The sequence below is a fragment of the Cnephaeus nilssonii genome (genome assembly GCF_951640355.1).
Source record: "Cnephaeus nilssonii genome assembly, chromosome: 3".
NCBI lineage: Eukaryota > Metazoa > Chordata > Mammalia > Chiroptera > Vespertilionidae > Cnephaeus > Cnephaeus nilssonii.
The window spans coordinates 101,625,922-101,650,964 of NC_137074.1; the positions used below are offsets into that span (position 1 = coordinate 101,625,922).

The 25,043-nt window shown below is 36.9% G+C and overlaps 1 protein-coding gene across 5 annotated transcripts in view; it reads left to right on the forward strand.

The window, feature by feature from the left end:
* Positions 1-21,710, forward strand: part of USP25 (ubiquitin specific peptidase 25) — a 192,489-nt gene extending 170,779 nt beyond the window's left edge. For all 5 annotated transcript variants that reach the window (XM_079766497.1, XM_079766498.1, XM_079766500.1 and 2 more), the window contains 6 exons: positions 4,070-4,248; positions 5,742-5,820; positions 9,130-9,209; positions 16,952-17,075; positions 20,614-20,809; positions 21,103-21,710. In XM_079766497.1, coding sequence (XP_079622623.1) covers positions 4,070-4,248; positions 5,742-5,820; positions 9,130-9,209; positions 16,952-17,075; positions 20,614-20,809; positions 21,103-21,275 — 831 coding nt within the window. In that variant the 3' untranslated portion in view covers positions 21,276-21,710. The remainder of the gene's footprint in view (positions 1-4,069; positions 4,249-5,741; positions 5,821-9,129; positions 9,210-16,951; positions 17,076-20,613; positions 20,810-21,102) is intronic.
* The last annotated feature ends 3,333 nt before the right edge of the window (positions 21,711-25,043 follow it).

The following is a 25,043-nucleotide window of genomic DNA, read 5'->3' on the forward strand; positions in this document are numbered from 1 at the left end:
TTGATATTATCACCTTTATTTCTGGTGTTGAGTTTTCTTCCATTTTTGGTCTTCCCATTTAGCTTTTTGGAAAGAAAAATAATTAATTATATCCAATCACCACATTATTTTATTTTCTATAGTTTACTTTGGTTTATTTTCTTTCTTTCCCTAGTTTCTTGAAATAGTTTTATTTTGCTTAAGTTGGAAATTTTCTTGGACAACCAATCTGGCTGTGTCCCATAGATGTTGATATCTCGTATTCTCAATATTAATATACATTTATTCCTTGAGCCTAAGAATTATTTAAAGCAGTATTTTAAATTTCTAAGTGTTTAGTTTGAGAGTACCTTTATTTATAATTCTGTTTGTTTGTGTTGTGGTGAAAGAATGTACCCTACATGATGCTGCTAATCCTCTGGAATGTGAAGTGGGTTTTCTTCATCCCTGTTATACTGTCAGTTTTTAAAAATAGTCCATAAACATTTAAAATATATACATTTATTTATATATAGACACACATTCTCTTTGTATTCAACTAACATTATTTTAGAGGTAATAGCACTTAGAGAATTATGTGACTGGTTCTCTGTCACGATTAGTAAATGATATACTAGCTTTCTGAATCTTAGTCTAGTCAATTTTCCCTCAGATCCTACTGCCTCCAAAGTATATTGTATATTTGTATGTTTGGTATCTTCTAATATATGTGTATAGTTATATCAAAATAAAGTCTGTAAGAAGTTATAAATTTAGAATGATTTTATAATATGATTTAGAAAAGTAAAAAGTGTTAGGTAGAAATCATTTGAATCTTTAGAATTGAAGATTGTAAGAGAGACTTAAACTAGTCTTACTGAATGGGTCATCTGTAGATAGATGGGGAATGAACCAGAAAAGACATCTTGTATGTGGAGAAAGGCACATGTGCATCTTGGAACAAGCCTGACGTAGGTGGATGGAGGAGGTCTTTGTTGAAGAAGAATCTATACTAATAAAAGGGTAATATGCAAATTGGTTGGGACGCCCTCATGCAATGACTGAACAGCAGGGGTGTCAGTGAGGGGCGAGCAAACAACCGAACAGCAGGCTGCCTGGGGCAACCAGGCCGGGGGGGGGGGCGGTGCGGGGGGGTTAAGGAGGGATGACCAGACTGGCGGGAGGGGCGACCAGGCCAGAAAGGGGGGGCAGTGAGGGGTGACCAGGCTGGCAGGCAGAGGTGGTTAGGGGTGGTCAGGCCAGCGTGGGGGGGGGGCAGTTAGGGGTGACCAGGCCCGCAGGGGCGGCAGTTATGGGCTATCAAGCTAGCAGGCAGAGGCGGTTAAGGGTGATAAGGCTGGCAGGGGGGCTAGTTAGGGGCTATCAGGCAGGCAGCAGAGGCCGTTAGGGGTGATTAGGCAGGCAGGCAGGCAGGTGAGTAGTTAAGAGCTAGTGGTCCCAGATTGTGAGAGGGATATCCGACTGCCAGTTTAGGCCCAATCCATGGGCGGTCGGGAACCCCCCCCTCCCCCGGTGCACAAATTTTGTGCACCGGGCCTCTAGTCTATATATATAAAAGCCTAAGCAGCCGAACAACTGAACAACCAAACGACTTGTCGCTATGACGCACACTGACCACTATGGGGCAGACGATCAACGTGGGAGCTGCCCCCTGGTGGTCAGTGTGCTCCCACAGCCAACCTCCCGCAGCCCTGATTGCCGGCCAGGCCGAGGGACCCCATCCATGCATGAATTCATGCACCAGGCCTCTAGTGGGAAATAAGACTATAGGTAAAATTGGGCCTGGTTAGTATAGGACTGGTGAAGAAAAGTTAAAAAATTAAATGCAAAGCAGTTTTATCACCTATTGACCAATGTTACATTTCATTTTGTAAATATGTGGTGGTTTCATTGCAATATCAGTGATAATTAAATTAACTGAAAGGACAAACAGTCCTAAGTATAAAGGACTCTGAGGAATTAATATGAGGTTGATTTAATAACTCAACAGTGTTAACTGTATTAATGATAGATTGATTAGAGCTCTGCTAAATATATTAGCATGCTAAATCTGTTGACAGTTTGAAGGAATAAATAGGATTGCAGAATATTTTAAAAGTTAGAAAACTAAACTTTAAAATGAGGAATGTATGCTAGTAAAAAGCGTTTTTGTGTATATTTGAAAAAGTACTTCGAGAAATTAAAATATACCTCTACTGGTTTAAACACCTATAGATTATAAATTTGGCATTTTCTCGTGAAAATTAGGAGACTCTTAAGTAGAGCAAAATCAAGAAATAAATAATCTTAGAGTAAAATGATTTTATATATATATATATATATATATATGTATGTATGTATGTATATGTACATATATATATATTCCAGTGCTTTAGTAAAAACCTATTTACTATTTATAAAATAATCACAGCCTCTATTTTGAAAGTAGGTAGAAAAATGGATAACTATTTAGTGTTATAATTTCTATCTCTAAACTATAGTAATTATTTTAACAAACTCAATACAAATTTATTTTATTTTGGCCATACTAATTTAGGCCAAAAGCACAATATCTAAAATATTTGAATATTTAAAAACACACCTATAATAGCCTAAACAGTCATTGCCTAAGGGGCATAACAAGTAAAAACAGTTTTTGTTTTATATATTTTATCAAAATCAGTATAATTTGGTTATTAAATGAACAAGTGCCTTTTTTTCAAATTTGGAAAATGGGGAGATTTTAAATAGTTCTAAGCAGAGTTCATGTGTGCTAATTAGGTATGCCAAGAAGTGAACCTTGATAATCCTACATGTTAAGATATAGTCAATTTCCATGGCTATTTTAAACACTGCTCTCAGAGTTTAGAATGACATATATATTCTAAAAATAACCTAATAGAATATATTATTTTAGCTATAAAGTAATTCTTACTCTATTATAATGCTAACCTATATAGAAAGGACTTACTAGCCTTCCCCTTAATGAAGTATAACAATATATAACTAGAACATTTAACTTAATGTCTGTTAGTTATATTTTCTCCCTTCTGTAAAATACAGTTGTACAGGTGGTAATATCTGTACGTCCAAGAATTACTTAAGAAAGGCATACATTTGACAAAGAAAAACCCTTCTATAAAATGGATAATTTGAAATATATGTTGCATAAAGCCCAAAAGTATTTTACAGTTAATAAAGCTAAAATTTGGTATAAGTCTAATATAAATGAGTATTTTAAAAATTACCTTTAATCGTAAAGGTTTCTTGTATACAGCATTATTTGATGTATAACTCCACATATATTTCTGTATGAGCAGATATTTTTCAAACCATTTGCTCATGTGTAGAAATGTATTAGTATTTATTTTCCATCATAATTATAGTTATAAATTATGAGGTGTTTTATCTATAAAGAAAAGCTCCAGCATCAAGGTGGTAATGGTAATAATATTCATTAATAAGTAATTATACTAATATAATGCAAAAATTTTTGAAGCAACAAGGAATTCATTCTATGGTAACTACACTCTGGCCTTGCTTTTTCATCCCCTATCTGTGGGCTATTCAAACAAAAGTTAATTGTAATGATATTATTAGGATTCAAGAGCCAGCCATTTTCTCTCAGATATGGGTATTCTATAGGAGCTGTATTTCAGCTCTAGAATTTGGGATACTAGAGGCTACATCAAACTGATTCTAGAAAACATAGGATAGGAGATGCTTAGTATCTCAATCTTAGGCTGTCTCCCATCCAATTACTAACCAGGCCCTGAATGGACTTGGACTAGGCTTTTATAAGTTTTATGAAATTGCTCACATAGTAACCTTAGATGTATTGTTGATTTTACCATTTTTCTCTGTAGAAACACAAAGAACATTTATATATTGAAGGGATAAAGAAGGGCTTATGTGGCTAGTTTTTTAGAAAGTTCTTTTAATCTGTGGAACATGGAACAATAAATATTCTTATACATACTATCTTGTTTGTATACATACTATCTTTTTTCTTTAAAAGAAAAAAGGCATATTTGAAACAATAATTAGTTATAATATTCAAAGATTTCATTGTTGTAGCTAACCAAAACTGACATTTTGTTCCATTTCTTAGGCAATTAAGTTGGAATATTCAAGGTTGGTTAGATTGGCCCAAGAAGATACCCCACCAGAAACAGATTATCGTCTACATCACATAGTGGTCTACTTTATCCAGAACCAGGCGCCAAAGAAAATCATTGAGAAAACATTGCTGGAACAATTTGGAGATAGAAATCTGAGTTTTGATGAAAGGTAATTTAAAAATACAAAATACCTTATTCATAGGCTCAAATTGTTCTTATCTTTTGTAGTTCCCAATGCTATTTTTGAATGTTTATTTTACACATACAATAAGACATTTCAATAAATACAGCACAAAATCTGACTTTACTTAATTTGAACAGTTGCTTTGTAATTTTACCTAGAGATTATAATCATGACCTTTAAAAGCTTGAACTGAAAATAGCTCATCGTTTTCATACATTGCAGTTGTGAACCAAGATACTGAGCTAAGCAATATAATGATACACAGAAGAGTATACTGTAATCACTGCTTTGTGAGAGTTAATATTTTAAAGATAAAAAATTTTCAACCTTTATACTAAAGGATATTTGGAGTCAGATAATTGGTTAAATTAATTTTGGTTTATCAAAAAATGTTTTCTCTTAGAAGTTCCTATAAAATTATTTACTAATATTAAAATTTTAAATTTAATATAGTGAGAATGAATACTGTTAAAAAAGGACTCAGTTAAAGATAAAAGTATTGGAAGTTATTTTAGAATACAGAAACCTTTATGCTGTCTTGGAGTTCATTGTAATTGCATTTTAATTCTGAAATAAGTGATTATCCTTTTATGAAATTTTAAAAATTCTGAATGAAAAAATATGTTTAGCAGAGGAGAATATGAGGAGAAATGAACATCTAGTATTAATTCCTGCCTCACCATGTGTCTGAAATTTAGGATTAAGAGAAATAGTACAAGTAAATGGTTTTGAACAATATGTAGTAGACACTGAGTGCTCAGTGAGTGTTGGCTATTTCAGTTTTAATAGTAGAAGTATGGTCATCATTTATTTTGCTATATATGACTACAAAGAGCTCAGAAGTATGATTATGACCCTTATTATCTATCTGTTAATGCACATGTTCCAATAAACATATGCTATTGAATTTGGGGAAGAGATTTATGAAATAACCACATTGACTTTTTATTCTTTTGCAATTTTTTGTCCTGGCAACTGCAGATAGTCAATTTGTTTTAATAACCTAATTTGTGTTGTACTTAAAAGACAGAGTATGTACTAGTATGTGATAACTAAATATAATTTGTAGTGTTTTCTGATCACAAATTTATTGGAATGTTTCCATTCTTCCCTGAAATGATAAGAACGTTTTGGATTCTTTTGTACTATTTGCAAATAATGCTGTTTGGAGAGAAATAAAATTTAATGTATCTTGAGCTTGCTAAATAAATACAAATTATTTTTAAAAGTATATTTTTATCTATGCAATCTTTATTAATAGACTATAATTTAAAAACTATAAGTATAACGTAATAAATTTGACTTAGAATCATTGATGCTATCTTTTTTATGTACTTTGTAACTATCCAACATTGGTCTCAAAAACAGTAACAGTGGTTTTCATTTATATATGTGTTGGTTAGTTTCATTTATTTAACACACATTTTTCAGTTTTATGGATTTGGCTTTTGATTTAGGAATATATATATTTTTTTAAGGTGTCACAACATAATGAAAGTGGCTCAAGCTAAACTTGAAATGATAAGACCTGAAGAAGTAAACTTGGAGGAATATGAGGTAATGTGCTTTTTGAGAGGTCAAACTATAGACTGAGAAATTCTGTGGTTCACAGATCTTGCTTTCATTTTAGCACAGCTAAGCACCTGAGAAAGCGAGGCATACAGAGTGAAGGCATACCCACCAAAATTTTTTACAGCTAGCAGATTACAACTTGGTTAACAGAACCTGAATTCTTAAATGCTATGGTTTACTGAAACCATGCTGCATTTTTTCCTTTGTTTCACCACATATTTTGGTGATGTTAGAAATTCATTTTAATCATTGAATCCCACATTTATTTGTCATTATTGGATGTCGTGCATGTGAGAGAGCACACACGAGTACTGAGATTGGGCTTGCAGTAATTTTTATGCACAAAATTCTTTGTCTTAACTTTTGGCTTTAAAATTAATACCTTTTTTTTTTATTCACCAATTCAAATACCTAGTATTTATTCAAACTTTAAATTTATACTATATATGTTATAAATTTTATGTGTATATCATTAAATTTAATATTTATGATACATTATTCATACATGTATTTAACTATATAGTAGTGTGTTTTAAAATTTACAAATCCACTTAATTTTTAATTGCTTTCATGAGTGCCTTTGATTAATGTTTGGTCCCATTTACAAACTTAATTATTTTATATTCCCTAGGAGATGTATCCATAAACATACTGCAACGTGAGATGTCTGAGATTTTACTGCCTATGTTCTCTAAGATTTTTATGGTTTCATGCCTTACATTTAAGTCTTTTATCCACCTTGAGTTTATTCTTGTGTATGGTGTAAGTTAGTGGTCCAGTTTCATCTTTCTGCATGTATCTGTCCAGTTTTCCCAACACAATTTTTTGAAGAGACTGTCTTGACTCCATTGTATGCTCTTGTCTCCTTTGTCAAATATTAATTGATCATAATGGTGTGGGTCAGTTTCTGGGGTCTGTTCTGATCCGTTCTATATGTTTGTTCTTGTGCCAGTACCAGGCTGTTTTGGTTATAAAGGCTTTGTGGTATAGTTTGATATTCGGTATTGTGATCCTTCCTACTTCGTTCTTCTTTCTCAAGATTGCTACAGCTATTTGGGGTCTTTTATGGTTCCGTATGAACTTTTGGAGTATTTGTTCTAGCTCTGTGAAGTATGCCGTTGGTATTTTAATAGGGATTGTGTTGAATCCTGTAGACTGCTTTGGGTAGTATAGACATTTTAATTATGTTAATTCTTCCCATTCATAAATATGGTATATGCTTCCATTTGTTTGTATCTTCCTCTGTTTCCTTTTTCAAGCACAGATCTTTTACCTCCTTGGTTAAGTTTATTCCTAGGTAATCTTATTTTTGTTGTTGTTGTTGTTGCAATGGTAAATGGGATTGCTTTTTTAGTTTCTCTTTCTCATAGTTCATTATTGGTGTATAAAAATGACATCAATTTGTGGATATTTATTTTGTATCCTGCTATCTTGCTGCATTCATTTATTAAATCTAGTAGTTTCCTGGTGAACATTCTTGAAGAACAACTAAGGAAGCTTATTCTACTAGTAATCAAGACATACTATCTTAACTATTATGTTTATAATAATATTAGCATAAGAATGGGTATATTAGAATAATAAAGCATAATAGGGAATCTAGGGACATACCCACAAATCAGTGGACACAGGATATATGCTAAAGATGGCAAGCAAATTGGTTGTTAAGTCTGTGTCTGTCCCCAAAATTCAGGTTACAACTTAATTTTAAATTGTGATTTGATTCTGTAGTCCTTCCCCAAGGTTGCTTCATCAGATTGGATTCAGCATATTTTTATTCTGAAAATATCTTGTATGCTTTCTAATTTCAGAGTCATTAACTCTTACAGGTATTCATATAACGTGTTTTTGGATTTCTTACATTTCACATATCTTTGTCTTGCTCTAAGTCAGGGATCAGCAAACGTTGGCCTGCAAACCAAATGCAGTTCACCACCTATTTTTATAAATAAGTTTAATTGGAACACAGCCTTTTGTTTGTGTATGTTTCCACACTCTAGTCACATAGTTGACTGCAAATCCTAAAACATTTACTTTCTAGCCTTTTTTAGGGAAAGAGTTTACCAACTCACAACTTCTAAGGCAGTTCTTTAATGACAGTAGAGTAGCAAGAAAGCTAACTTTATACTTGCAAACAAATTTTGGCTTAATTTGTTATTAAAGTTTTTACAAATAATATAAAAAATATACCTCAAAACCTTAAAATTAAAATGATTAATATTCAGGGAGAATATAGTAGGCCAATAACAGGTCTATATGTTTCTTTCATTTTCTTATTATAACGTGTATATGAGAGCTTTAACACTTTTATTATCAGTATCTTTTTTAGGTTAATCCTATATTGTATTTTAGTTATGGTTTTCCTTGAATCAATTTTTATTAAATAAGAAAAAAATCATGATTTATATAGGATGTCAGTTCTGAGTGTTTTAGTCCTGCTACTTGCCCTACAATTGGCTTTTAGGAAGTAGGACAGTGAAATGGTAAATGCATCTATCCTTTTCACTGTGTCTAAGATAAATAGACCATTCACAGGCCACATTTAAAGTCAAATTCCAAACAAATTTGGCAAAAAGTAAATGATCAAATAAACTTATTATGCTAAGACATTTTTTTTCTTTTAGTTCCTTTAAATTCTGCATCAAATAATAGACTTCAGGCTTTGATTCACATTAGAGTAGGAAATTCATTTACCTCCTACATTCAGTGTGATGTAGATGCAGGGTGGGACAAAAATAGGTTTGCAGTTGTTTATGGAAAATCACACAGTAAATAATAAAAGAATAAACTCAGTTTCACATACTCAGAACTGTAAACCTACTTTTGCCCCACTCTATATTTTCATATTGTTGTACTGAGGAATTTTTGAGAGATAACCAGATTGATTATCCTATCTTATATTTCTTCTGTTTTTAATGAGATCTTTGTCATTTAATTTTTCATCAATGTCTAATCATTTTTATTTTCATTATTTTACTAAGAAATAGTCTTTGTCAGAAATTAAAGTCTTCATTTAGCTCTAGTTTATCTAAATTTTGAACCCTTTGCTTCTATTAATTCAAATAGTTATCAGCCCTGGCTGACATGGCTCAGTTGGTTGAGCATCATCCCATGAATGGAAAGGTAACCGGTTTGATCCTGGGTAGGGCGCATACCGATGTTTCTCTCTCTCTCTAAAATCAAATTTTTAAAAAAACCAAAAAGTTATTAGAACAGTGTATTACTTTATGAAGAGTTTTCGTTGTAGTTTTAATATCTTCCTGTATTTACTTTCATATTTTCTTTCACTTACAGGAATGGCATCAGGATTATAGAAAATTCAGGGAAACAACCATGTATCTCATAATTGGACTAGAAAATTTTCAAAGAGAAAGGTAAGGAAAAGTGGACACAGCTGAAAAGAAGAGCTTAATTTTTGTATGTAATTTTATTCAGCTATGATCTTACATATAGAAAAGATTTTATTCACAATATATATTTTTAATAAATGTCTTTTATAACAGTTTTAGATTTACAGGGAAATTGCCCAGCTAATATGTCCCACACAAAATGTATTTTTTGTTTTAAATTAAATCTGTAAGGTTGGTATTAGTGTCTGGTTTTTATAAACTCTGAAATACCACAGCTGAAATTTAGAATGACATAGGATTAGATAGAAGCCAAAAGTTTGCTGGAGACCAGAAAAGCTGGTAGCCCAGCACATGGAATTCTTTGTATTCCTTAACCTTCGGGCACCTGCGTTTTTAATATTCCTTCTGTAAGAGTCTAATCCTGACATCAAATCAAAGACAGTTTTTCCAATCTCTTTGACTGAACTTTCAGGTACTATAAAAAATATAGCTGTAGAAAACTGATCTCTTGTCTTTAAGTATTATGACTGCAAACACATTTTAGATTGTTATCCTATCTAATAAAAGAGTAATATGCAGATTGACCATCACTCCAACACAAGATGGCTGCCCCCATGTGGACACAAAATGGCCACCACAAGATGGCCAGCAGGGAAGGGCAGTTAGGGGCAAACAGGCTGGCAGAGGAGGGAAGTTGGGGGCAAACAGGCTGGCAGGGGAGAAGTTAGGCATCAATCAGGCTGGCAGGGGAGTGGTTAGGGGGTGATCAGGCTGGCAGGCAGAAGCAGTTAGGGGCAATCAGCAAGGCAGGCAGGTGAGCACGGATCAGGCCTAAATGGGCAGTCGGACATCCCTGGAGGGGTCCCAGATTGGAGAGGGTGCAGGCTGGGCTGAGGGACACCCCCGCCCCCATGCACGAATTTCGTGCAGCGGGCCTCTAGTTTTCATATAAATGATTTTAAAGATATTTCTACTTATTAAACTACTAGAGGCCCGGTGCATGAAATTCGTGCACGGGAGGGCGGTCCCTTAGCCCAGCCTGCACCCTCTCCAATCCAGGATCCCTCTCGCAATCTGAAACCACTGGTTCCTTAACCACTTGCCTGCCTGCCTGCCTGCCTGATGCCCTCAACTGCTCACCTGCCAGCCTGATCCCCCTAACAGCTCTCCCCTCCTGGCCTGATCCCCCTAACTGCCTAACTGCTCTCCCCTCCTGACCTGATCCCCCTGACTGCCTAACTACTCTCCCCTCCTGGTCTGATCCCCCTAACTGCTCTCCCCTCCTGGCCTGATCCCCCTGACTGCCTAACTGCTCTCCCCTCCTGGTCTGATCCCCCTAACTGCTCTCCCCTCCTGGCCTGATCCTCCTAACTGCCTAACTGCTCTCCTCTCCTGGCTTGATCCCCCTAAATGCCACCTTCTCCCTTCTCCCACGCTGCAGGCCTTCTCTCTTCTGCTTTCTTCCACGGCCTCTGCAAAAGGGACTGCAGTGCTGGACCAGCCCTCGGCCTTTGCAGCCGCTGTGGCTTTGTCTGGAAGGACGTCCGGAAGACGTCCGCCCTAATTAGCATATTACCCTTTTATTAGTATAGATAATGTTGGTATTTATTTATTTATTTTTAATTTAATAAATCTTTATTGTTCAGATTATTACACTTGTTTCTCCTTTTTCCCCCCATAGCTCCCCTCCACCCGGTTCCCACCCCACCCTCTGCCCTTACCTCCCCGCCACTGTCCTCATCCATAGGTGTACGATTTTTGTCCAGTCTCTTCCCGTACCCCCCACACCCCTTTCCCTGAGAATTATCAGTCCACTCCCTTTCTATGCCCCTGATTCTATTATATTCACCAGTTTATTCTGTTCCTCAGATTTTTAATTCACTTGATTTTTAGATTCACTTGTTGATAGATATGTATTTGTTGTTCATAATTTTTATCTTTACTTTTTTCTTCTTCTTCCTCTTCTTAAACAATACCTTTCAGCATTTCATATAATACTGGTTTGGTGGTGATGAACTCCTTTAGCTTTTTCTTATCTGTGAAGCTCTTTATCTGCCCTTCAATTCTGAATGATAACTTTGCTGGGTAGAGTAATCTTGGTTGTAGGTTCTTGCTATTCATCACTTTGAATATTTCTTGCCACTCCCGTCTGGCCTGCATAGTTTCTGTTAAGAAATCAGATGACAATCGTATGGGTGCTCCCTTGTAGGTAATTAACTGTTTTTCTCTTGCTGCTTTTAATATTCTTACTTTGTCTTTTGCTCTTGGCATTTTAATTATGATGTGTCTTGGTGTGGTCCTCTTTGGATTCCTTTCATTTGGGGTTCTGTGTGCTTCCTGGACTTGTAAGTCTATTTCTTTCACCAGGTAGGGGAAGTTTTCAGTCATTATTTCTTCAAATAGGTTTTCAGTATCTTGCTCTCTCTATTCTTCTGGCACCCCCATAATTCTGATGTTGGTACACTTGAAATTGTCCCAGAGGCTTCTTACACTATCTTCAACTTTTTGGAGTCTTTTTTCTTTTTGCTTTTCCAGTTGAGTGTTTTTTGCTTCTTTGTATTTCAAATCTTTGACTTGATTCTTGCGTTCCTCTAGTCTGCTGTTGGGTCTCTCTATATTTTTTATTTCAGTCAGTGTATGTTTAATTTCTAGTTGGTCCTTTTTCATATACTCAAGGGTCTCACTAAATTTATCGGCCTTTTCCAGGAAATTCTTGAAAAACCTTATAACCGTGGTTTTGAACTCTATGTCCAGTCATTTGTTTTCCTCCATTTCTTTCGTTTGTGATCTGTTTCTTTGTCTCTGCATTTTGGCTGCTTCCCTGAGTTGGTAGGGTGGCTTTGTGTGCTAGGTGTCCTATATGGCCCAGTGGGTCCTCCTCACCAGTTACCTGAGGTAGACACTCTTGGTGCACCCCTTTGTGGACTGTGTGTACAGCCTTGTTGTAGTTAAGTCTTGATTGTTGTTGGTATCACTGGGAGGAATTGACCTCCAGGCCAGTTGGCTGTGAGGATCAGCTGTGTCTACGCCAGGAGAACTTCTGTGCTGGAGACAGCCTTATGAGATAAGACTTGCAAAATTGCAAAAGCCTCTGTGCTCAGCTTGGATAGGGCGGAGTCTCAGGGCGGAGCAGAAAGTCTTGGCTTCCCGTCAGCCCTGCCCTATGAGGCCCCTGGGTCTCAGTGTCCCTCGGTAATCGCTGCAAGCACCTCTGAGAGAAAGCCACCCTCGAGTTTTGCCCGCTGCCAGACAGTCCAGTTTCTCCCCCAATGAATCTGGATTCCAAGATTCTCCCCCGGAACTGGAGTTCAGCGCAGTCGGGAGCTTCCGGTTCCCTCCAGCTAGAGAAAGCCAGTGGCACACTCAGCAGTCAGTCCTCTCTGCTTGCACTCGTGCGCGTGCCTCCAGATCCCTGCCCTCCGTGGCTCCCCCGAGTCTCCGTGTGCCTTTCTCTCTACCTGACAGTCCAGACTCCCCCCGTATGAGCCTGGGTCCACAGGGTCTCGCCCGGAACTGGGTTCAGTGCAGTCGGAACTGGGGTTCAGTGCAGTCGGGAGCTTCCTTCTCCCTCTGCCAGAGAAAGCCAGCCAGGCACTCAGCCGCCCTTCCTCTCTGCGCGCGTGTCTCCGTACCTCAGCCCTTTGCAGCTCCTCTGCTTCTCCGTGAGCTTTTCTCTTTCCTTCTAGTTGTAGAATTTTCACTCAGCCAGCTTTCCTGTGGTTCTGGATGATGTCCGTTCTGTCTTTTGGTTGTAGTTTTGAAATTGTTGTGTGAGGCAGCACTTTAGGTGCTTACCTATGCCGCCATCTTGGTTTCTCCCGGTACTTATTTTTATTTTAATTGTTATGAAGAAGAAAGGATCATTATTGATTTATTTACCACTACCAGTTATCCACTAGTTTGCCTTTACTTGTTTCTCTACATATTTCTTAATTCATATATTTTACTGTGAACTTACTTGACTAGTGATTTGTTTTTTTAAAATGCTGTATTTTAAATAGTGCCAAATTGCAACCAAGTAAAAGGTATTTTGAATTCTTTCTCCCTTTCATTCCCCCTTTCTTTGCCTTCCCTTCCCCATACTGAAGTAATGGAACTATTTCTTTCTTAAATGATAACCTAGACCTTTACTTCTAGTGCTATGATTTCCACCATGGTAGTCACCAGCCATGTGTAACAATTGAAATTAATTAAAACTCTAAAGCTAAAAATTTAGCTCCTCAGTCAGACTAGTCACATTTTGAATGTTCGGTATCTACATGTGGTAACTAAGGTATTGGCCAAGATATAAAACACTTCCTTCTCCTCAGAAATTTCAATTGGGCAGTGCTACTCTGTTTGGTGGACAGTGCACAAAGCTTTTATTTTTACACATCACTTTGGATGCGAATTATTAAAGTCCTAATTATTGTGTAGTTTTTAAGATAATTTATGTCACATTGGTCATTGAAATAAAAAACTATTTTGATTAATAGCTCTATTTTATGTTATTACTTTGGTCACAGTTTTATTTCTTTAATAGAAATATTTAAGTTCATATTAGGACTTCTTAGATTTGTACTGATATGAAAAAAATATTAATATGTTATAATTCAATAGAGTGTCTAAGACTAAAATGGCATTTTGCAGTTAAACTAAGCTCCCCAGTGCAATAGCTTTGCCAAGGTCACACAATTAACTAGGAAGAGAAAAATTAAAATAGAACCCCTGTATTCTTGTATAACTTAATAAAATCAGATAAGCACAAAAAGTATTATTCATTTATCTCATTCAGAATTAAAAAGATGAAACTGTCACTTGCCAGCTCTCTGCATAGTATCTAGATCAGCTCTTTTTAGTTAACATCTGTTAAAGGTCTTTATGATATAACTTGGAAATATGTTGAAATTTCATAATTTTCTTATCTCATATAGATATATATATTTGTTCAAAAGTCAATATTCTAGTATAGCAAATGTAAATTAAATTGGAAGGATCAACTTCAAAGTTAGTAATGGTGACAAGTAATGTTTATAGAATACTGTAAAAAGAAATGTCAATATTCTCACTTTATGTATAGCAGTTACCATAGCTAGCAGCATATAAAATACTAGAGACCCGGTGCATGAAAATTTATGCACTGGAGGGGGGTCCCTCAGCCTGGCCTGCCCCCTCTCACAGTCTGGGAGCCCTCAGGGGCAGAGGCAGTCCGGCGAGCAGGGGAAACCGACGCCCCATCACACCTCTGCTGCTGCCATTGCCGGCAGCACAAGTCTCGGCCGGCCCTGGTTACCTGAGCCTTGGGCATTGGCTGGGCAGATACCATCCAAAGCTTGCCTGTGCCTCGGGCCGGCCCTGAGCAGCTGGGAAGACACCATCCGAGGCTTGTCTGCACCTCAAGCCGGCCCTGGGCAACTGGGGGACTCCAGACGCAGGCACGTGGAGCAGCCGGGCCCGCCTGGGGGCGGGCCCAGCCTTGCCACGCCTGCCACCCGGTGGGGCTGAGGGGACTGGGCATCACCATCTTGTGGCTGTGGGTGTCACCATCTTTGAGGGCATGGCAGTCAGTTAGCACATTCCCTCCTTATTGGCTGTGGGTGCCGCCATCTTTGCGATGGTGTGAGGGCAATTAGCATATTCCCTCCTTATTGGCTGTGGGTGCCGCCATCTTTGAGGGCATGGCAGTCAGTTAGCATATTCCCTCCTTATTGGCTGTGGGTGCCGCCATCTTTGCGATGGTGTGAGGGCAATTAGCATATTCCCTCCTTATTGGCTGGGGGTGCTGCCATCTTTGAGGGTGGGCCAGTCAATTAGCATATTCTCTCCTTATTGGCTGGGGGTGCTGCCATCTTTGCAACGGCGGCATGAGGATCAATTAGCATATTCCCTCCTTATTAGATAGGATTTCCAAAAGGTTCTGTCAAACTTTTGTTTTTAATGAAAATATAACATTTGAAAGCTATGAATGGCATATTTACTGATGGGTCATTGTCAGTTCTGAGTGGTGAAGTACAATAATGTTTTTAGTAACCATAAGTTTACAGTGGTATAAGTAAAGATAGAGAGTCCAGCAGGCTACATAGTCTTATTCTATCTTAAATAAAAATATGGTAACTGGACTGCTGATTCTTATTCTGATTGAAAACATATTTATAAAACTTTATTTTTTTCCTTTTTATTGAATTTATTGGGGTGACACTGGTTAACAAAATTCTACAGGTTTCAGGTGCACAATTTTACAACACATCATCTGTACACTGTATCGTGTGTTCACCACCCCAAGTCAAGTCTCTATCCATCACCATTTATCCCCCCTATATTCTCCACCACCCCCTCCCCCTGGCAGTCACCACATTGTAGTTGATAAAACATGGAACGAATTGTGCAATTCAATATAAAATTGGAACAAGATCATGACTTCAGGGCTATTCTCAGAGAGATGACTCAGATTTAAGAGGCCAGATAAGAGTGTCATTCAGGGGAGACCTTTACAACAGGAAATTTAACAGCTATAAAAGAAAAGGTAGATATGCCAGCAAACTACTTCAACTTAGTGACCTAAAACAACACTATTGTTATTATCACTTCTCATAAGTAAAACAAAAATTTTAGCTGAAATTGTGTCCATATTATTTCAGAATAAAGTTTCATAATCTTAGATTTTCTCAAAAACAAATTCCTAGAAGAAGCCATTTTTAGTAAATGTATAAAATGACATTTTTTTTCAGACAGTTTCAGGGTGTAATTTGATTTGTCAGAAATGCATTAATTTCCCAATAATTCTGTGCTTGACCATTGGAATATAGAATTGATCATTTATATCTAAACACATGAAATTATATAATAAGCATTAACACTGATTAGCAGTGTATCCTAGAGTTTTCTTTATAATATTTCACTTTTTAGGATGTTCCATTTTTCTGAATTAATCTATATAAAGATATGTTAGATTGGACAAACTAACACAGTGGACATATCTTAAAATATCTTTAATATTTCAGTTTTACAAATATATATCTGTATGTATTTTTTTCTGTAGCATGTTAGGAGAAGGGTAATTATTTCATAGGCAAATATAACACTCAAACAGTTTTCTTCTCCTCCCTTTATTAACTAGTTTGAACTTCATAACATCTAGATTTAATTAACATAAATTAATATTACTTGTATTAAATATAATACAAGGCTACACTTTCAGCCTTTTACATTAGTGTTTTCTTTTCTTTCTTTGCATCTTGCTAGGGTTTCCATGTTTTTCTAATCTCCCTTGGATATTCTTCCCACAGCAGGAAGTTTTTATCAGCAACTAGAACTGTGCCTGTGGCATAGAAAAAACCTGACCAAATAGTCACTGAATGAACCAATGATGTGGTTAAAAAACAAAGTAACATTCTTTCTTCAAACAAAAATGACATTCTATTAAAGATGTAGTTTATTAACTTTCACATGTCTTAGTTTTGAGTCTAAATGAAAGACATCAGGAAAATAAATCCCAAAGCAGACAAAAGAAACTACCTGAATTCATAAATTATGGCCTTTTCTCCCAGGTTTTGTTCGTTTTGTTTTTTTATTTGATTTTTGTATTTCACTTTTAAGACATAACTATCTCGTGGTTTCATATGTGCCTGTTTTTTAAAGCAAGGCTCTCAGTCTTCCAGTGCATCAGATGATAGTTTTTATTATAATGTTCTGGTAATCAAAATGTGTTTATTTATTTAAGTTGTTTTATAATTATAATTGGCTTTTATATGAAATACTAATGCTATCTGTTTCTTATAATTTTTAAGTTATATAGATTCCTTGCTGTTCCTTATCTGTGCTTATCAGAATAACAAAGAACTCTTGTCCAAAGGCCCATACAGAGGACATGATGAAGAGTTGATATCACATTATAGAAGAGAATGTTTACTTGTAAGTTGAATGTACATAATATTTATTTACTTTATCTTTTTGACTTACATTGAGCAAATTTTCCAGACTCATATATAATTGATTGACTTTATAAACTCTGATGGGATAAGAAGTTGATGATGTCTATAATATGGGTTTACTCCCTTAAGATGGGAGAATAGACTCGATTCTTTGTCCCTTCATTTTTTAAAAAAATATATATTTTGATTTTTTTTACAGAGAGGAAGAGAGAGGGATAGAGAATTAGAAACATTGATGAGAGAGAAACATCGATCAGCTGCCTCCTGCACACCTCCTATTGGGGATGTGCCCGCAACCAAGGTACATGCCCTTGACCAGAATCGAACCTGGGACCTTTCAGTCCGCAGGCCGACGCTCTATCCACTGAGCCAAACCGGTTAGGGCTATCCCTTCTTTTTTATGGATCCTAAGTATTGCATGTGATAAACCATAAATGTTTTTAAAAGGGCATCAGAATGATTACATTTTTATATTTAGATTTCTTCATCACTCTACCACTCCCTTTTTTGGTGGGAAAGGAGAAGCTGCATAAAATTTGAGTAATTAGTACTTAAGCCTCTCTCCTAGCTAAAGATAAATTGCACTAGAATGATACAAGTTTTATGTGTGTCTATATGAGAAATTTAACAACAAAGATGTGGGCTCCTTGCTCCCTCTGTCCCCTGGCTTTGCCGACTGGTTAACCCTTTGCACTCGCTTGCTTTTTTCTCGATTCCTGCTACCTATGCTAACCGTGTCGAGTCACACTCGACATCTGAGTGCAAAAGGTTAAGCGTCATCTTGGATCGCCGGGCCCCCCTGAGTCCATCTTCTGTACTGGGAGACTGCACTCCAGAGCCTGCAGAGGAGCCCACCACTACAAAACAAAAACAAAAGTCTTCTTTAGAGTCAAAAGAAAACTTCAAAGTAACACCACAGAATACTTGTTTAGGAGCCCTATGGCAAAAACTATAGTATATATTTCTAGGCTTGTCTAGATTTTCTATCTCGTCTTAAAAACTTAGCTAAAATACAAATGTTATTTTTACACATGAAGGTGACACTTGTGCCCCAGCAGGAGTGGGACATGCCCTTAGAGGTATATGTAGGTGTGCTGATCTGTGCAGAACAGCCCATTTAAGGTGATATGGGAACCAGAATGCAGGTTGCAACTTAAAGAAGGGTTTTGGTGTAACGCGGAATGGGGAGAGCGCTTATCTTGCCTTCCTGCTTTTCCTACAGAGCCTTTAGCTTCTGCCATCTTTGCTTAGGTCGCAACTTGAACCTGGGAAAACTGCAAAGTTTAGAGTTTTCTAAGCCATAGAAAAAGGAATTAATTTCAATGAAGGGGGGAAAGGCAGCTGCACTTTGTTTTCTACTACTTTATTTAAAAGCATAATCACATGAAAACAAGTAATTTTCTATTATACAAAGTGTTCTGAGGCTGTTCTTACCATAGACCAAGGTATCTGAGGTCTTCCTTAGTGGTATCATTAAGAATATCAGAAAGTGTGTAACCTTCTTTAATAGTCTGAAATAAAGACAAATACATAGGAGGTAAGCATCCTATCTAATAAAATGGTAATATGCAAATTAACTGTCACTCCAACACGCAAGATGGCTGCCCCCATGTGGACACAAGATGGCTGCCACAAAATGGCCAGCAGGGGAGGGCAGTTGTGGGTGATCGGGCCTGAAGGGGAGGGCAGTTGGTTGGGACCAGGCCTGCAGGGGAGGGCAGTTAGGGGTGACCAGGCCGGCAGAGGAGGGCAGTTGTGGGTGATCGGGCCTGTAGGGAAGGGCAGTTGTGGGTGATCGGGCCTGCAGGGGAGGGCAGTTGGGGGGGACCAGGCCTGCAGGGAGGGCAATTAGGGGCAACCAGGCTGGTAAGGGAGGACAGTTAGGAGTGACTAGGCCTGCAGGGGAGGGCAGTTGGGGGTACCAGGCCTGCAGGGGAGGGCAATTAGGGGTGACCAGGCTGGCAGGAGAGGGCAGTTGGGTTGACCAGGTCGACATGGGAGGGCAATTAGGGGCAATCAGGCCGGCAGGGTAGTGATTAGGGTGTGATCAGGCTGGCAGGCAGAAGCTGTTAGGGGCAATTAGGCAGGAAGGCAGGCAAGGGGTTGGGAGCCAGCAGTCCTGGATTGTGAGAGGGATGTCCGACTGCCCATTTAAATGGGCAGTCGGACATCCCTCTCGGGGTCCCATATTGGAGAGGGTGCAGGCTGGGCTAAGGGACACTTACCCGCGTCCTTCCCCCCCCCCCACCCCCCCCCCCACCCCCGTGCACCAATTTCATGCAACGGGCCTCTAGTCTTTGTAATAATAGCATAGGATTGTTTTGGGGGTATAAATTTACCTTTTCAATAGTATTTGCATCTGTTCCTTGCGTTTGCAACCAGTCTACAAGCTCTTGATATGTTCTAGGCCCACAAGACAATTCTGGGTTCTCTGTAGTAATTATAAGTTTGTTTTATTGTATATTGATGGGTAACAATAAAACTTCAATAGTGACAAGGAAATAAACTATTCCAGAATGTAAAAAAAAAAGAAAAAGAAATAATATAATCTTTGTATTTGGAATTCAGCTTAAAACTATAGTTATTTAAAATCATATTTATCATGCTATAAACATAAGATTTTAAATATAAGCCCTTAAATATTATAGCTCTTATTTTACCTGGATTCCTTATCAATCTCTTATGTCTATATTTCTTATCCTTAAGGATTTCAGTTCTACTAGGTTAGGGGTCAGCATACTTGGCCTGTACTCCAGCCTGTCACTTGTTTTTGTAAAGTTTCATTTGAAACATAACCATACTCATTTATAATTCATATGTGGCTGCCTTTGTAAGACAATGGCATGGCTGAGTAATTGCAGCAGAAACAATATGGCCTCAAAGCCTAAAATATTTCCTGTCTTGTTCTTCACAGAAAAAAACTTACCAGTCCCTATACCACATTGTAAGCTCCATGAGAGTTTTCTGTATTAATCACTTAAGTACTTCTGCATCTAGAACAGTTTCTGGCACATGCCATGAACTCAGTAAGAATTTTTTGAAGGGATAAATGAATTAATTGTTTACTTTTATATTTTTGTACCAAAGAATATAGCTTTTCTTGTTCAGTTGACATTTATAGAGACATGATAAAGAGTTTTTCAAAATTAATACGGCGTTCGAATTTCTTTTCAAAATTATTTTGAGTGCTTATTAAATTTTAGTATTGGGGGAAGTTCATCCCTGGAGAATAAATAAAAATTAGCCCCTGTAGTGATGATCAATATAAGCTAAACACAAATTTTAAAAGCGTGACAACAATATTTTCCCTACTACTTTTTCCTTTTATTTCTGTTGTTATACACATAGCTTTTTCTAAGAGATTTCCCATGCTAGAATAGCTTGAGATTATTTTTCCTGGTTGCCATTAGTTCTAATAACGTTTGTGAACATACTCATTATATCATCTTCAGTATTTACACTTACAGGTATTTTATTACATTAAAAAATAAACCTGTTCTTTTTCTCATTGCATTAAGAAATTAAATGAGCAAGCTGCAGAACTGTTTGAATCTGGAGAGGATCGAGAAGTAAACAATGGTCTGATTATTATGAATGAGTTTATTGTCCCATTTTTGCCCTTATTATTGGTGGATGAAATGGAAGAGAAAGATATACTCGCTGTGGAAGATATGAGAAATCGATGGTGCTCTTATCTTGGACAAGAAATGGAATGTAAGTTTAAATAATGCTAATGGACACCTGAGTTGGTTGGAATTAAAAGCAGTTAGAATTAATGTTTTTATTTGTATCATTTTTTTATTCTATAATATTCACATTACTTTTTTCTTATTTACAAACTAAGCTATGAACTGTCATTTATATTTTTATCTCTTCCCTCAAGATGATAATTATTTTGTATATTTTAAAATGAATCATCAACTGGCCACTACAAGTTAATAAATTATCTTAAAGATAATTTCACTTGCTCTCTATCTTTAGTTACCTCTAATTGTTTCTATTTGCAGCAAACCTCCAAGAGAAGCTGACAGATTTTCTGCCAAAACTACTCGATTGTTCTACGGAGATTAAAGGTTTCCAGGAGCCACCAAAGTTACCTTCGTATTCTACACTTGAACTGTGCGAGAGATTTGCCCGAATCATGTTGTCCCTCAGTCGAACTCCTGCTGATGGAAGATAAACAGCACACACTTTCCCTAAACACACTGTGTAAACTTTTTTTTTCAGTTCTTAACCCTTGCCTTCCTGTCACAGGGTTTGCTTGTTGCTGCTATAGTTTTTAACCTTTTTTTTATTTTAATGACTTCAAAATACAAAATGACTATACAGACTTTAGCTGGACTGCAAACAATAAAGCTGGGAATCGCATGGCTCTCAGACTTTTTCTTAGCCAGATCTCATGTATAATTACAAATCTGATTGATTGTATCATTGAAAAACCATGTTTTTGCCACCTTTCTCTTACAGTATTACTGCTTTTATCTTTATCTACATTGTTCCATTGAGTCTGGATCCTTCCATGACTGCAGCCGTTTAAGTGTTCAACACTGTGTACGATACATAACATTTGGTAGCTTGTAAATGGAATTAAAGAATAAAGTTTTATTTATGGCTACCTATGTGTTTGTAAGCAGGTATATTGTATATTATAATGTGTGTTATTTTAGTTTTATAAATGAATTTTGGGGATTAAGAGTGGGTGATGAGTAGATTAATAGACTTTTTATTTTGCTCTAATGTTAGCACATTGGAAATTTACTAAATATTTGACACTTAAATATATATATTTTTTTTTCTAAGTAGTTAAACTTAATATGGCACCTAAACTTGTTTTGAATTCAAATCAGGTTTTCACTGAAGTGAGTGACTAAGTCAACCACACTGAAACTTTTAACCTTTCTTAGATTAACCTTTTATTTTTTTATGTATTTACAAATAATATAGCAAGGTGATTATTTCAAAAGATACCAGAAAATATACTTGAATAAGGGCTATTTAATAGTGAAACTTATAAGAAATATGTATATGTGTACATAATACATACACACATATTCTTCATAGTGGAAGACAATGTTTTGCATTACAGAATCATTCTATTTTTTGTAAATTGTATACTACTTTAATTGAAAATGTTCTCTGCTAATCAGTGCTGTGAAATGAAGTTGCTATTGTTGACCTAGAATTTATGAGTATCTGACCTGCTTTTATTTACCACCTTTTCAATAAGGAAGAAGCTGTGGAACATTTTATAGATGGAACTTCTGTTTAAGATTAATGAAGTAACATTGTGAATCAAAATCAATGCTTTAAAGGTAATCATGTTACCAACAACCTATTTTTGAATTTACAAAATTTCTTTATGAACAATACTTTGTTAGCTTAGTAAAATATATCATTATACTGCGTGTATGTTTGTTACGGCGCCGCCGAAAGTGCTCTGTGTAAGTGCCTCTTAGAAAAGATCCTGGACAGAGGAGGAAAGGGGAATATTAAGTTGTTCTAGGATGCTCCTTACAAAGGTGTCAGCATGCTGCTAAGGCATTAATGACAAGGACCTGGTACTGTTTCTGTTGTAAGTGTAGGTTTTGCATATCATAGCTATCCAAATGTGTTTTGATTCGGATTTTATATTCTCCACTTAAGCAGAATCTGTGTTCTGCATTGGTTTTCAAGTTCTGTCAAAACCTCAGAAACTTTATATGTATTATCTAAGCTTTTCTAAACTATCTGCAGTATTTTATGATATTCTACCATAATGGTAAAGTGATCTGTGTTTATGTGTCTGACTGACTACTGAGACACAACACACTCAAAACACCATGTGGAAATTTCTCCTTTTATAACCAACATCCAGAGAATCATATGTGGCTCTTGTGCCGAAGGTAAGTTTTATTATTATATTTGCTTTGTACTTAAAAGCCGGTTTATTCCTAGTAAAGAACCTGAAGTACTTATTTACAGAAGTGACCTTTTTCAAGAACTGGAGAAATTACTTGTTTTTATATTGCCTTTAATCTTTAGGTCAGCAAAATTTCCTTACCTTATTTACTGGGTTAAATATAATTTATAGGCAATAATTTAAAACTTGGAACTTCATAAAACTGTTGTCTGTGGCAGATTTTACTTTTATTTAAATGACTCTTATTTTAATTACTATAGTCCTCCCCACTCCCCAAAAAGTATGTTTGCAATGATACAAGGCAGAATTCAAACAGATAGAACTTAAGACTTGTAGGAATTTCTTATAAACACAGGGCATAGGGAGGCTGTGATCATGAGTGAACCTATGAGGCCCCGCTAATACTTTCCAGGTTCATTAAAATACTATAATGACCATACACTGAATCAGTTCTCAAACCATGATCTCAGACCAGCAGCTTCAGCAACGTCTGGGAACATGTAGAACTGGAAATCCGTGAGTCCCACACCAGACTCCTGATTCAGAAGCTCCTCGAGTGACCTGTGTTTTAACAAGTCCTTCAGATGATTCTGATCTGCTCATCTGAGATCCACAGCACCTCAAGTCGATGCTTTTTAATTTCCATTTACTTGGAATCCCCTGTGTGTGGGAAGATTTTCATATTTCCCTCACTTGTAATTTCAAGGACATGACTAAAAATGATTTTGCTTAGTTTTAGGTTTGAGACTAAGGTGGATTTAAATGTGGCTTAAAAGACACATTTATTTTCTCACAGTTCTGGAGTCTGGAAGTCCACAATCAAGGTGTTGACAGGTTTAGTTTCTCCTGGGGCCTCTCCATGGCTTGTAGACAGCCTTCTCCCTTTGTGCACGCACATATCTCTGGGGTCCCTCTTCTTATAAGGATACCAGTCATATTGGATTAGAGCCCCACCCTCATTTAATCTTAATTGCATCTGGAGATACAGCCTTTAAAGAGGAAGTCACATTGTGGGTAAGGGCTTCAACGCATGACTTTGGCGGGGAGCAGGGAAAATACAATTTAGTCCATAGCAATATGTGATGGCCCAGTTCATATCTCCTTTCCAAAAACAGAAATACAATTTTCAGCCTGAACATTATAGTTCTATTCTTACATCTGCTTTTTTGTTTCCTAACTTTCATTTCTCTAAAACCTATAGTAGATATAGCAGATCAATTAGAAAGTGCTCACAAAGCATTCATCTAATCAGTGTTTTTATTGAACAAACCTTTGCCAAATGAATGCAGTAGTCCATGTTGACTGGTCCTTGTTCATGTGTTTATTTCATCAGGTTTACTTAACATTGTGTCACGGGCCTGTTTCTGTTTTGCTAGTGTTTTTGTTCTTACCTACTTCCCATCCCTTTTTTATTCCACCCCCACCCTGGAGGTACTACTGTTAATCATTGTGGCCACATATTTTCCATGTTTGCATAATGTTATACAGTGTATACACATAAGCAGTATTGGGTTTTTTGGGAGGGGGATGGAATGTCTTTACAGAAATGAGATACCATCTACTTTCTCCTTCCCCCTCCAGTCCACCTTTTTCTAATTAGCTTTGATAGAGGTGACAACAATAATCTATATATAAAAGCCTATGTGACTGTTACCCCAGGATGACCGGTCGCTATGACACGCACTGACCACCAGGGGGCAGAAGCTCAACGCAGGAGCTGCCCCCTGGTGGTCAGTGCACTCCTACAGCCAACCTCCCTTGGCTGATGGCCAGTCAACCTCCCACGGTCCCTTCCCCCACACGAATTCACGCACTAGGCCTCTAGTCAAACAATAAATAATTCACTAATAAAAGTTAAATGAGGCATGAGTGACAGACTATCTACACAATTGAATACAAACATGCACACGCACCAGAATTTCCAAAATCCTTATTCATTCCATACACAATTCTTCTCAATGACTATTTCAAACCTTCACTACTATCCTCAGCCTCCTACCCAACGTCAGTTCCAGGAAGAATGGGATAATGTTTCCTTTGCCTTACTAA